Raw genomic sequence first — 13,065 nt, 5'->3', positions numbered from 1 at the left:
GGTAAAGAAGATATTGGGCTTGGAAAACAGTGGCCCAGGTACAAATGGCGGTAAAACAAGCTCTGTCTTCAAAGTGTATAGGAGAAAAAATGAGTGTGGAACAGCAAAATCTACGGCCCAATTAAATCTGAACCCAGTTTTTAATAAGACTGGAGAAGTGGGTGAATCAGAGAAGCTGGGTACAGTTAGTAATACCAAACATAACAACGAAGGAGGCATTTCTCGGGCTTTAGATACAGCCCCATTGACCCCTACTCAGGAGCGGCCTTCTCATAGCCCCATCTCACCAAGTAGCTTCAACAATGATTATTATGGAGTGGAGGATGATGCTCACTGGGAGATAGCTAGAGACTTAGGATTATCCTTTGCGGAGAACACTACAAATATGGTCAAGAAGAAGAGGGAAGTGGATAGCAGTTGTAACACATCTGTAGTAGCAGTAGAGATGGGAAAGCATCACCATGACGCATGAATATCTTGTCTATTAACTCGAGAGGTTTGGGTAGTGGAGTCAAGAGGTCAGCCATTCGGAAGTTAACTCTGGCCAACAAAGTTGATATTCTCTGTATTCAAGAAACTAAAAAGGACTCCATTGATAAAAAGCTTTGCCAATACCTGTGGGGGGATAGCCATGTCAATTGGGAATGTCTCCCCTCTAGTAATGTAGCTGGTGGCCTTTTATGTATTTGGAATAATGAATCCTATGTGATGGATAGAAGGGTTGTGGGAAATGGTTTTATTTTGCTGGAAGGTAAGTGGGTAAAGGAAAATAAGGTTATAATCACCAATGTCTATGCCCCCTGTGATTTACAAAGGAAGAGAAATCAATGGGAAGAACTTCTGCAGTTGAAATCCTCTTATCATGATGAATTGTGGTGCATCTTAGGTGACTTCAATTCGATAAGATACCATCATGAGAGAGTGAGCTCATCTCAGACAGAGGGCAACTCTTCTAGCATGGTTGAATTCAACTCTTGGATTTCAGATATGGCCTTAGAGGAGGTCAGATCTATTGGCAGAAACTTCACCTGGTACAGACCTAATGGGAGTGTCATGAGAAAGCTGGACAGGTTTTTCTTATCTGATAATTGGCTGGATCATTGGCCTGATACCACTCAGTTTGTGCTGGATAGGGATTTTTCAGATCATTGCCCTATCCTTTTGAGATCCAAAATCATTGATTGGGGGCCTAAGCCTTTCAAGATCATGGACTGGTGGATGCAGGATAAGGGATTCCAGGATATGGTGGCTCTCAAGTGGAATAATTATCATCCTAATGGCTGGGGAGGATATGCACTCAAGCAAAAGGTGAAGTTCATTAAAGATTGCATTCGACAGTGGAGTTATTCCAATGGAGTTATCACTGCTAAGAAGATCCAGGATCTAAAGAAAGAGCTGAATGCTTTGGAGGTTGGTATTAATGATAGAATTCTGTCTCCAGCTGAAGTGGAACTTAAGAAATCCCTTCAGGAGCAGCTGTGGTATGCAGCTAATGCCTACGAATCCATGTTGAGGCAAAAGGCTAGAGTGAAATGGTTAAAAGAAGGGGATAGAAATTCTGCTTATTTTCATAAAATGATCAACCACAGAAGGAGACACAATGCTATCCAAGGATTGATCATAGATGGGGTGTGGGTCCAAGAGCCTAGTAGTGTTAAAAATGAAGCTTTTAATCATTTTAAAGAAAGATTTTCTGAGCAGAATCTTAACAGGCCAACCTTGGATGGTGTCCAGCTACCTTCTCTTGCTCAAGGAGAGAAAGAAACCCTTGTGGCCAGATTCACAGAAACAGAAATTACAACAGCTGTGTGGGATTGTGGTGGAGACAAAAGTCCTGGCCCGGATGGCCTTAACTTCAATTTTATCAAGCAGTTTTGGAAGATCTTGAAGCCTGATTTCATGAGGTTCTTGGATGAGTTTTATATCAATGGGTCTTTCCCAAAAGGAAGCAATGCCTCCTTTATAGCTCTTATCCCCAAGCGAAATGATCCCCAATCTCTCAATGATTATAGACCAATCTCTCTCATAGGTTGTGTCTATAAAGTTGTATCCAAGCTTTTGGCTAATAGGTTGACCCTCGTTCTACCTCATCTCATTGATGAAAGACAAACAGCCTTCATCAAAGGAAGACATATTCTGCATGGAGTGATGATTGCTAATGAGGTCATAGCTGAAGCTAAAACAAAAAATAAACCCTGCATGTTCTTTAAGGTTGACTTTGAAAAAGCTTATGACTTGCTCTCTTGGGGCTTTCTTAATTATATGATGATGAGGATGGGTTTTTGTGAAAGGTGGAGAAAGTGGATCCATGGATGTCTCTCTAGTGCATCAGTATCCATCTTAATCAATGGCAGTCCCACTAGGGAGTTTGTCCCCGAGAGAGGACTAAGGCAGGGGGATCCCCTTGCCCCTTTTCTCTTCAACTTGGTAACAGAAGGTCTTACAGGACTAATGAGGACAGCCATATCTAAGAATTTATTCACCAGTTATCAAGTGGGAAGCATGAAGGAGGATGTCAATATTCTGCAGTATGCAGATGACACTTTGTTTTTTGGAGCTGCAAATTCGGCCAATGTTAGAGTCTTAAAGTATGTTCTGAGATGCTATGAGCTGGCTTCAGGTCTCAAGATCAACTATACTAAAAGTCAGTTTGGTTGCTTGAGTAAATCAGAGGCATGGTGTAGAGATGCAGCTCACTTTCTTAGCTACAGTCAGATGGGCACTCCTTTCTCCTACCTGGGAATTCCAGTGGGGTCAAGTCCTAAAAGCTGGAGTGTTTGGCAACCAATCATCAACAAGTTTGAGTCCAAATTGGCATCTTGGAAGCACAGGTGTCTATCGATAGGGAGCAGAATAACTCTCATCAATTCTGTTTTGACAACATTGCCCATCTACTTGCTGTCTTTTTACAGAATCCCCAAAAAAGTAGTTCATAAGATTGTTTCTATTCAGAGAAACTTTCGTTGGGGAGGTGACAATGATACAACCAAGATTCCATGGGTTAAATGGGACATAGTTTGCCTTCCTAAGAGCAGAGGGGGGTTAGGAATTAAAGACTTGAGCAAGTTTAATGTAGCCTTGCTTGGCAAATGGGGCTGGAACTTGGCGAATAATCAGCATCAGCTTTGGGCAAGAATCTTATTGTCAAAATACGGAGGATGGTATTCTTTACTATATGGCAGAAACAGTGCACACATCTCTCCTTGGTGGAGGGACTTAAAATCTGTCTTCCAGCAGCAGCATCATAATATTTTAACCAGTAACTTGAGGTGGAAGGTGGGTAACGGGGCCAAGGTTAAGTTCTGGTTGGACAAGTGGAGGGGGGATGACTTCACCCTCAAAGACAAGTATCCGGCTCTGTATCAAATCAGTCTTCACCAAGACTCTACTATCAATCTAATGGGCCAATTTGCTGATAACAGGTGGGAATGGAGAATCCAATGGAGGAGAAATTTCTTTGACCATGAGATCGATATGGTGGCAGCTTTCATGGAGGACATTGCTGATGTTCAGATCCATCCATCTAGTATGGACTGTCTTAATTGGAGGGCCGATACTACTGGGTCTTATTCTACAAAGTCAGCATACAATCTCTTGATGGTTGATGGCACCTCTGCTGCTGAAGACAGTGTTTCCAGGAGTATGTGGAATCTGAAAATTCCTCCAAGAGCAAGTGCATTCTCTTGGAGACTCTTCAAAAACAGATTGCCTACTAAGGCTAATCTGAGAAGGAGGCAGGTGGCTCTACCATCTTATAGATGCCCTTTATGTGATGTAGAGGAGGAAAGAGTTGGTCATATCATGTTTTCTTGCACAACAACTAGGAGCCTTTGGTGGGAGGTTTTGAGTTGGGTTAGTAGAGTGGGCCCTTTCCCCATTGACCCTAAAAATCATTTTATACAATTCTCTCATTGGAACAGCAAAAGATATATAGACAAGAGATGGGAAGTGCTTTGGATAGCTCTATCCATGACTATTTGGAAGCATAGAAATTCAGTGGTTTTCAACAACCAGATTTTCAGCCCCGAAAAAGTCATGGACGAAGCTTTATTCCAGACTTGGTCATGGCTAAAATGCATGGACAAAGACTTTCATACGCACTTCAACCAATGGTCTACTAACTTGAAGGAGGAGCTGTCTTAGGGGGTTATTTCATTTTTGTTTTATGCTAATGTGACTATAAAACTGTTGGATGGGTTAGGCAAATCTGCCTTGTATATTATTATCCTATTTCCAGTACACCTAGTACTGATTTATATATAATACTATCTGATTTTTGCTGTGCAAAAAAAACTATATTTATCATTGAAGTATTTGATTACTTGTCTTAGACTCTTTGGCATAATTGCTTCATTTCTAAATTTAGTAATCATTTTTTTTTGTTCTCTATATTTTCTTTTTCTCTCTGAATGTTTTATGGGAAAAAAATACATCTATGCTTATGTTTGTTTTATTACGAAGCAGGTAACTGGTTGGGTGGTTGAATACCAAGATAATCTGATTGGGCTTGGAGTTGATGAGTCTCTAGCCCAAGTGTGCTCCGAGAGTGGTGCAATGGATCCTCTTATGAATTCTTATGTTGAGAGAATGCAAGCTACGACTAGGGTAATCCTGAATATCTTGTTTATTTAGCTTTAGTAATCTATGATGTTTCTCGGGTGACTTCTTTATCATGCATAAAGACTAAGCTTTATTCTTAATGTTTATAGAAATGGTACCTGAATATTTTGGAGGCTGATAGAACACAGCCCCCAAAGAAAACTGAAGATGGGAAGCTATATACCCCAGCTGCTGTTGATCTCTTCAGGATACTTGGTGAGCAAGTACAAATTGTTCGGGATAATAGCACTGATCTCATGTTATACAGAATTGCCTTGGCAACCATTCAGGTAATATCTGATAAGACATAGATGTAGAGTAACTGATGCTTATTATAAATTTATCTTTTCGAAAAATAAACTCTAGGTAAATAAAGGTAAACTGGACAGAACTTGGAAGTTGGAAAGCAATTTTTTTGAGTTTAACAATGTGTTCAAGTTTCATCATTATTGGGAGGATATCACGAGAAATCCATGAAGTGCTCCTCACAGCACAATGTGTAGTGCTTACTGCTTAGCTCAGTAGCTTGGTATCCTAGGTTATACTATATATTTTTACAGGTGATGATTGATTTTCAAGCAGCCGAAAAGAAGAGACTTGAAGAACCAGCTTCTGAAATTGGTCTGGAACCTTTATGTGCTATGGTTAGTGTAATTTTTCTCTTAAGTGTTGCGTATGTTTCAACATAGGATTGTTTTCTGTTGACATGAGATTCAATGTAACATCGTATTTAGATTAACAACAATTTGCGCTGCTATGACCTTGCAATGGAGCTAAGTAATAGCACCATAGAAGCCCTTCCACAGAACTATGCTGAGCAGGTTTGTTGTTTTTCCTAATTTATTAACTTGATAACTGTTACTTTGTTGACAGTCTTTTGGAACTGAAGTACTTTATTTTTTTTTTTTTTTGGAAACATCAGGTATATTCATTCTTGGTTCATGTTGTGAATGATGAGAAAACATGTGCTTCATCTGTCTGTCTCGAAAAAAAAAAAAACACTACACTGAATTTTTAACAAAATTATTAAACAAAAATATGACGTACTTCTCTAGAGTTGACTCTCAAGATTAGGATTCTACGTTTTGTGTCCATGCTCCCTTGGATGCACTTAGATGATGTGGTAGTGACTCCCCAATGTTCCCAGCCCCTCTCTTTCAGCCATCCAAATCATTATTATCCAAAGTAGTCTTGGTTCCTTTCGAAACCATTTGAATAATTGATAGAACAAAATAGTATAAACAAGAGATTATTATTAATGAAAGAAAAGATGGAGCCTAAGCTCTATAGCTGAGCCACCATTCTGTCATGGCAACTCTATAGCTGCCATTTGCCAACACTGCTAATAGCTGCCTAATTCAGTATTTTGTAGTCAGCATTAGATTCAAAATATAAGCAATGGCTTCATCAACATATAATAATTGTGCATTTATGCATCAGTAGAATCCAAAGACATATTAGAGAACATGATTTCAAAACTATGAAATTACTAATGCTAGTTCTCCTTAATATTTGTGTTTGGAGAGATGAGTAGAATCTAGTAAGATCATGGAAAGATTATTTAGTTCACTAGTTTTCCAAAACTCAAAGTTCCAAGAAATGTTGTAAAAAATAAGGATCCCTTAGAAATAAACTTTTAGGGACTTACATGAGTACAGTAAACTTTTTTTTTTACATTAGTACAGTAAACTTTGGGTTGACTTCCTACACATTCTATTCTAAAAAATATGTAATCTCAATTACTTAGTTCCATAAAGTTACCTCAAATGGAAAGCGACGTAATCATTTAGCTGCCAAAACTATGCTTCTGGATCCCTGAACTTTCCTAGACTCCAGCCTCCTAGCTAACAAAATTCTCTCTTCCCTGGTGTTGATGTGTATTTTGTACAGTACCTCCTGTACTGCTGTTTATATCTAATATATTAGTATTTTTGCTGATAAAAAAAAAAAAAAATTCTCTCTTCCCTGCTTGCACACACATACCAAAGGAAGTTTTTCAGAAGACAACAGGTCTTAGTGTAAGAGTATTCTGACCACCCTGAGTGAAAGGCATCCTTCCACTTGAGCTGTTAAGCATGTCAAAAACTACTAAACTCTAATAAGAAAAGTCAGGCCATTGCAATATTTTGACTATCAATTGCTGATGCATATTCATCCACATTCAAAACCAGCCAAACTGCTATTGCAATATATAACAACTGATCGATGATCAAAAGCTAATTCATTTGCTTAATGATTTAAGTGCACCATCATGCTGCAGTTACTTCTTCCTGCATCGATCTATGTGCTAACTTGGGGGCCTGGTATTAGAAATTATGATTAATTAGCCAATCATTTTCTTGACTCTATTTATTTGTGTTTCTGTTTCACTACAGGTTAATTTCGAAGATACCTGTAAGGGTTTTCTTGAGGTAGCCAAGGTATGAAAGGGTGGACAATCTTTTATTCTGATACTTTTCTGGTGTGCGTGTGTTGTTTTTCTACTGCAATTGTTCAACAAGGTATTGATGCTTTTAACTGGCATTCATCCTCTCTAACTTCTACAAGCTTTTCTTCTTGATGGAATTTCCTGAAATTATCTTTATAACATATTTGTATGTATCAGTTTCCTCACAGTTTTTGCTTTAATGATCTCAAGTGTTTCCATGTGATACAAATCATGAGATCACACGATTATGCATGGAAACCTGTTATGGTGCATTTTCTGTCAAATACAAATTGATTATGGATGGACTTGTCTAGCTGTTTAGAAATGATCAAGAGCTGTGAATGACAGATTTGGCTTCTTCCGTATATATGCCATAATCTCTTCTTCCTGGATTTTGTTTAAATATTTTTAGTATCTTGTAATTAGTAATTACACTCTTTATAAATAAAGTTGTAAATCACTGTATGTTAAGTATTGTGTAAAATGTTGTGGCCAACTATCTGTTGTCATCTGGCTACAATTTAGATATTTTTTGTTATTATTTTGATTATTATTATTATCTGATAAAAGATGAAATTAATTAAGAAGATAATGGATTACAAAGAGAGCAAGGATGATGATTTCTCCTGAACAAAAGAACAAAACAGGAAAAAAACCAACAAAACAAAAAAGGAAAATCAATGTGACCAACCTTCCTAATAAAAGAAGACAAGTCAATGCATGAGGCTCTCAATTAATGGGGTTTTGGTAGACTAGATGTACACATCCTTATATGTGCAAGAGGAGAGTTTGTTTTTAGGATTTGAACCTGTCAAAACGTGGGTTGAGTTTAATTCAAGCTTACAAAACTGGCTTGTAAGGAGACGATTGCTTCCCACTTATATAGTCTATCTCGGCACTATCTATAATCAATGTGGGACTTCAACATGTCCCCCTTTTGCCCCTAGCTACCCGTCATGTGGGACTTTCAACACACCCATCTATCTAGGATGACCACAATTTAGGTGGTTTTTCCAACAGAACCCGTGACTTCTAGATAAAAAAGGCAACAACTTATTGTTTCACCAGGCTTCCCTTTAAAATGGGTGACCTTGTTCACAAAGCTCCAACCTAATGCGAGGGTAGATTTACACACCCATATGTCAATTCATTCACTCACTAGCATGTGTATTTTTTGTTTATAATTTTTACATGTCAGATTTCATTTTTTCTGCTAGTTTGCACTACATATTTTCATATTAAAATTAGACATGTTCAATGCAATCACCATTTTGATGAATATCTCTTGCTTTGGAAGAGATTTGACTTCTGATACATTGAATTTTCTTCTTGATGATAGGAAGCTGTGCATCAAACTGTCAGTGTGATATTTGAAGATCCTGGGGTCCAGGAGTTGCTGGTGAAGCTATACCAGAAAGGTAAAATAATTTTTACCATCCCCTAGCTGGGTCTATGCTGGTTTATGCTTGTAACTTTTACTAGGGCTTGTATTTTGGTCAGATTTGTAGATGGATGAGTTTGTCTCTTAGCAGTATTCCTGATTTTTGAACTCTATAATATTCTGCAATAAATCCATCTACTTATATAGGAAATGCACATTGTCTTTAACTTCAAATTATAATAGTCTGCATTATATTGCTAGTTGTTTATAGCTTGTGTGATAATACCGGTTTACAGTTCTTGTACTTGATACTTTCTGCTAAGTAATTGCTTTTTTGGGTTAATGTGTACTACTGTATCCATCCAGCATTATCCTGTACAATAGCTAAACTTCATTGTATTAACAAGAAATTTACTACGTTTTCTTTGTATCTAATCAATTAAATACTTTTGCACCATATTTAATTCAAAAGTTGAGTTTTCATTTTCTTTGCATTTATCAGAATGGAGTGAGGGGCAGGTTACTGAGTACCTGGTTGCAACATTTGGTGATTATTTTGGTGATGTAAAAATGTGAGTATATTTTCTTGTCTCATTAATTTGACTTTGTTTATTTTTCCATATGTGCTAATGCCATATTACTTCTGCCAGCTTTCTCTGTTTTTTATTTTTGCTACTGAGGGTGTATTTTAAGGTTTAACAGGGTTGTCAAAATCATTGATCCTGCCTTGGATTAGACAAGAGAGATAGAAGTGTAAAAACACTAGATCATAACATGAGATGGAAAATCCCCACCACTACCACACACTCACACACAAGTGAGGGTGTATTTTTTATGAGAATGAGAGTAATATAAGTAAGTATTTCAAGTGTAGACCATTTGATTTACATGAATGATTGAGATTAAAACAAAGTCATGTAACTATTTCAAGTGATAATGTAGTCTTTATTCTTTAAGTAAATTTTAATCTTGATTATCCAATTAAGGTTATGTTCCTGCTTTGCTCTTCTCACTTAGAATTAAAAAAGGACTTCTTGTTGTAGACATCCCTAATGTGTATGTGTGTGTGTATAACACAAGAAAAAATAACAATAAAATCACAATCACAAGTAACATTTAAATATATTCTATTTCAAAGTGCATGATAGATGTGAATTTGTATGTTTGTAGACAAGCCTTGTACTAAAACAAAGGCTTCTAAATTATTTATGGTTGGTGATACTTGATTTATTTTTTATTAATCATAGCAGTTTAACTATAAAATTTGCCGTGTCTGTGTATAACATCTGAAGTTTGTTTATGAAGTTGCTGGTGTGAATGGCTTCTATTGCATTTATTTGAAGTTTGATTGTTAAATATTTAGTTTGTTGAGGAAAACTAAGTTTCAACTATCCATATATTCAAGGTACATTGAAGAACGATCTTTTAGGAGATTTGTTGAAGCCTGCCTGGAAGAAACAGTGGTTGTTTATGTTGATCGTCTTTTAACACAGGTTCTGATGTGAATAAAACAATTGCTGGCCTTTATTTATGTACTAAAATTGTGCTTATTTTATTCTAACAACTTTGTATTTTTTTGACTTAATTGTCTCACTGATATTTTAATTGCAGAAAAATTACATTAAGGAAGAAACTATTGAACGGATGAGGCTAGATGAGGAGGTTATCATGGATTTTTTTAGGGAACATATCAGTGTTTCTGTAAGTTTCCTTTTAGACATTTTGTTACTGTTGCTCTCTAACATCAATATTGTGCCAGTTCCAGATATGTTAATGCTTGCACACTGCCCAAGTTTCTTACTCTAATTTCCTTCGTGTTGGATTAGAAAGTTGAAAACAGAGTGAGTGTACTCAGCGACTTGAGGGAGCTTGCTTCAGCAGAGAGCCTGGATACCTTTACACTCATCTATACAAATATACTCGAACATCAACCTGACTGCCCGGTAAAATTATGCCAAATCTAATTTCAAATTTTGCATTCACAAATGCTAGTACGAGTTCTTGAAGCAGTTGAAACATTTTTTGCAGTGTGTTTCAAGTTATCACTGTCTATTCCTTGCTTAGGGAATTAACTTTTAAAAGATTTTTATGATTCAAATTGCAATGCACATGAAGATTTCTACCGTAATGTATTTTTCTTTCTTTTTTTTTTTTTTTTCGTGCTGTAGCCTGAAGTTGTAGAGAAACTCGTTGGTCTACGAGAGGGCATTCCTCGGAAGGATGCCAAGGAGGTAAATGAAATTTAATGTTTTTTGCTTAACTCGGAATTCAAGAAATATCTTCGAAGATAAGAATATAAGTAGAGCATTTATTTGGTTTTGTTTATTCTTTTATGATCAATTTGACTGCAGGAGTTTGTAATTGTTCTGTTTTTAGTGCATGGGAATTTCTTCATTGAAAATATTCCCCAACCTAAAAATTAACAATTTAACATGGTTTGTACTTTACTAGTGGATCTATTTTTGGAAGATGTTGTATAATTTTGTCACAACTTACTGGACTCAATTTATATGGGCATCATTGGGGTGGGGGGGAACCGGTTGACCCCAACATCTAAGAGGGCTTTTACATATTAATCATATTTCATGGAGCCTGGAGAAATTATTGATTTTGTAATTGACAAATGTTATTTTTGTTAATAAGGTCATTCAAGAGTGCAAAGAGATATATGAGAATTCACTTGTCGATGGAAGACCTCCAAAGGCAGGTTTTGTTTTTCGACGGGTGAAGTGCCTAACAGCAACCAAGGGAGGGCTTTGGCGTAAACTCACTTGAAGTACGATTCCATTCAGTTATTCATATAGCTTGTTTTGCCTGTTAAATTATTTGTTCCTTGTGCCTAATTCCCAAATGTTTTGCTGTCAATAGAAAAGTTTTGTAAAATTCATTTAAACAAGTCCGTAGTTCATGACACCCTCAGTTTATTTCAGCTCCCGTTCTCAGTTTTACCTTGAACCAAATGTGCTGTTGACATTTTCAAGATTACCTACCTCTCTGGGTGATTGTATTCAAAAGAATTAAAACAGTTAATCTTGTTTGCTTAACGTTGGAAACCACGTAGGTTCTGAATGTAATCCGGGAATATTTTTGTTCTGTGCGATTTAGGGTTTTTTTTTTTAAATTAGGAATGACACTAGATAGGATCTTATAATACTCATCCCCATACCCATTTCTAAAAATATTACTCTTTATCGGTTTCATACTCGCACAGTAACAATTTTAATTTTCATTCCTGTTGCATACTTATATACCTATTCCTGCACGTGTGACTTGTACTTTATTTATGTAAAATGTTAATAATAATAACTCAATAAAAATAAGTTAATTAAAACAAGCAAACATAATATTAGTTTGTTCAAACTCAAATCATAAACAAAATTATAAAGATGATCATCAAACAGAGTGATTATTAAAGTTAATGTCCTAATTGCTTAACAAAATTTTAATTAAAGGTTTAATGTTTTTCACTCTCTAACAGTGATAATGTAAATATTAGAGAGTTAGAATATTAGTGATAAAATATATAATTATTTTAATATATATATATATATATATATTATTTTGTAACATATATTAATTAGTGTTTTGTAACATCTTTTATTATAAGAATATAAATTTGCATTCATTTTAAGTTTTAGTCTCTTCTAATCCCTCATTTGGTCACACCCATTTAATCATTGACATTTGCCGGTTAGAATAGAAGATTGAAATCTAAATTATTATATTCATTGTAGTATTGTGATTGCAATTCACATCGTATTTGTGTTGATGCCGTTGCATGCAGCTTTGCAACAATATTGTGATCACAAGTAAAGTTGTGGATTGTAATTTAGAACCATAACATAAGCATAGAAGGGATCACAATTATATTGCATTTGTGAACAGTAAAATCTAATAAGGTATTAGAGGAGACCACAGAGAACTAGTACCTTTTGCTGGTTGCACATAATGTATTACTTAGAGAAATGCTGAAGACTCCGACGCTCCCCGTCCCCATCTTTGACAAATTAGGTGACCCAATTAAAATGCAACAACGGTCAATCATTTTTTAAAAGCTTCTCTTTGAAATTTGTCCTTCCCACTCCCTAGCCCTAAACCCAAATGCTTGTGAAGCTGCCTCAGAGAGGATTAAGGGAAGTCACAATCACATGTTGACGAGCTTTGGTACCCTACCAGTTACGCACAAAATCCTTCTTCATCCATGCGCCAATGAGCTCAACTTAGCAAGAATCATTGATGGAGATGCAAACGTTGCGCTTATCCACGATCGCCACTACTTTGTCGGTCACCTCTTAGATCTAAGTCATTGCAAAGGTCCTCGTTGCTCAGTACGCTTCGTGCAAACAGTGACAAATGAGGGAGTTGTTAGCCGATTGACAACTAAACTAAATCGCGCAAGTAGTAATAAACGATAAGACCAAGTGTCATACCCACATGAACTTTGCTTGTGCTAAGTAGTTCATGTAAATCAAGTTCTACGCAATTAAATGAAAGGAGTTGATTGATATTTAAAAAATAACATAGAGATTTCAAATCTAAGATTAAACAAAGATATAAAAATAGTGCAACATTCAAAGGAACAAAAACACAAACACTTTGGGTGCAAGATAAGATAAGTGTAGATATGGTGAGAATGTTGGTGTTTGGCCCACCAAAA

At 36.3% G+C, this 13,065-nt stretch overlaps 1 protein-coding gene across 3 annotated transcripts in view; it reads left to right on the top strand.

Moving 5' to 3' along the window:
• The window catches only part of LOC100790857 (exocyst complex component SEC6), a 30,390-nt gene extending 19,099 nt beyond the window's left edge, over window positions 1-11,291 (top strand). For all 3 annotated transcript variants that reach the window (XM_003516994.5, XM_006573368.3, XM_006573369.3), the window contains 12 exons: window positions 4,465-4,605; window positions 4,710-4,889; window positions 5,160-5,243; window positions 5,334-5,420; window positions 6,975-7,019; window positions 8,367-8,445; window positions 8,911-8,980; window positions 9,814-9,901; window positions 10,020-10,109; window positions 10,235-10,351; window positions 10,577-10,639; window positions 11,052-11,291. In XM_003516994.5, the coding sequence (XP_003517042.1) occupies window positions 4,465-4,605; window positions 4,710-4,889; window positions 5,160-5,243; window positions 5,334-5,420; window positions 6,975-7,019; window positions 8,367-8,445; window positions 8,911-8,980; window positions 9,814-9,901; window positions 10,020-10,109; window positions 10,235-10,351; window positions 10,577-10,639; window positions 11,052-11,183 (1,176 nt within the window). In that variant the 3' untranslated portion in view covers window positions 11,184-11,291. The remainder of the gene's footprint in view (window positions 1-4,464; window positions 4,606-4,709; window positions 4,890-5,159; window positions 5,244-5,333; window positions 5,421-6,974; window positions 7,020-8,366; window positions 8,446-8,910; window positions 8,981-9,813; window positions 9,902-10,019; window positions 10,110-10,234; window positions 10,352-10,576; window positions 10,640-11,051) is intronic.
• Window positions 11,292-13,065: the final 1,774 nt, after the last annotated feature.

This window comes from Glycine max, chromosome 1 (genome assembly GCF_000004515.6).
Source record: "Glycine max cultivar Williams 82 chromosome 1, Glycine_max_v4.0, whole genome shotgun sequence".
NCBI lineage: Eukaryota > Viridiplantae > Streptophyta > Magnoliopsida > Fabales > Fabaceae > Glycine > Glycine max.
The sequence above is the reverse complement of the archived record's forward strand: the minus strand, read 5'-3'. Positions and strand labels throughout refer to the sequence as shown.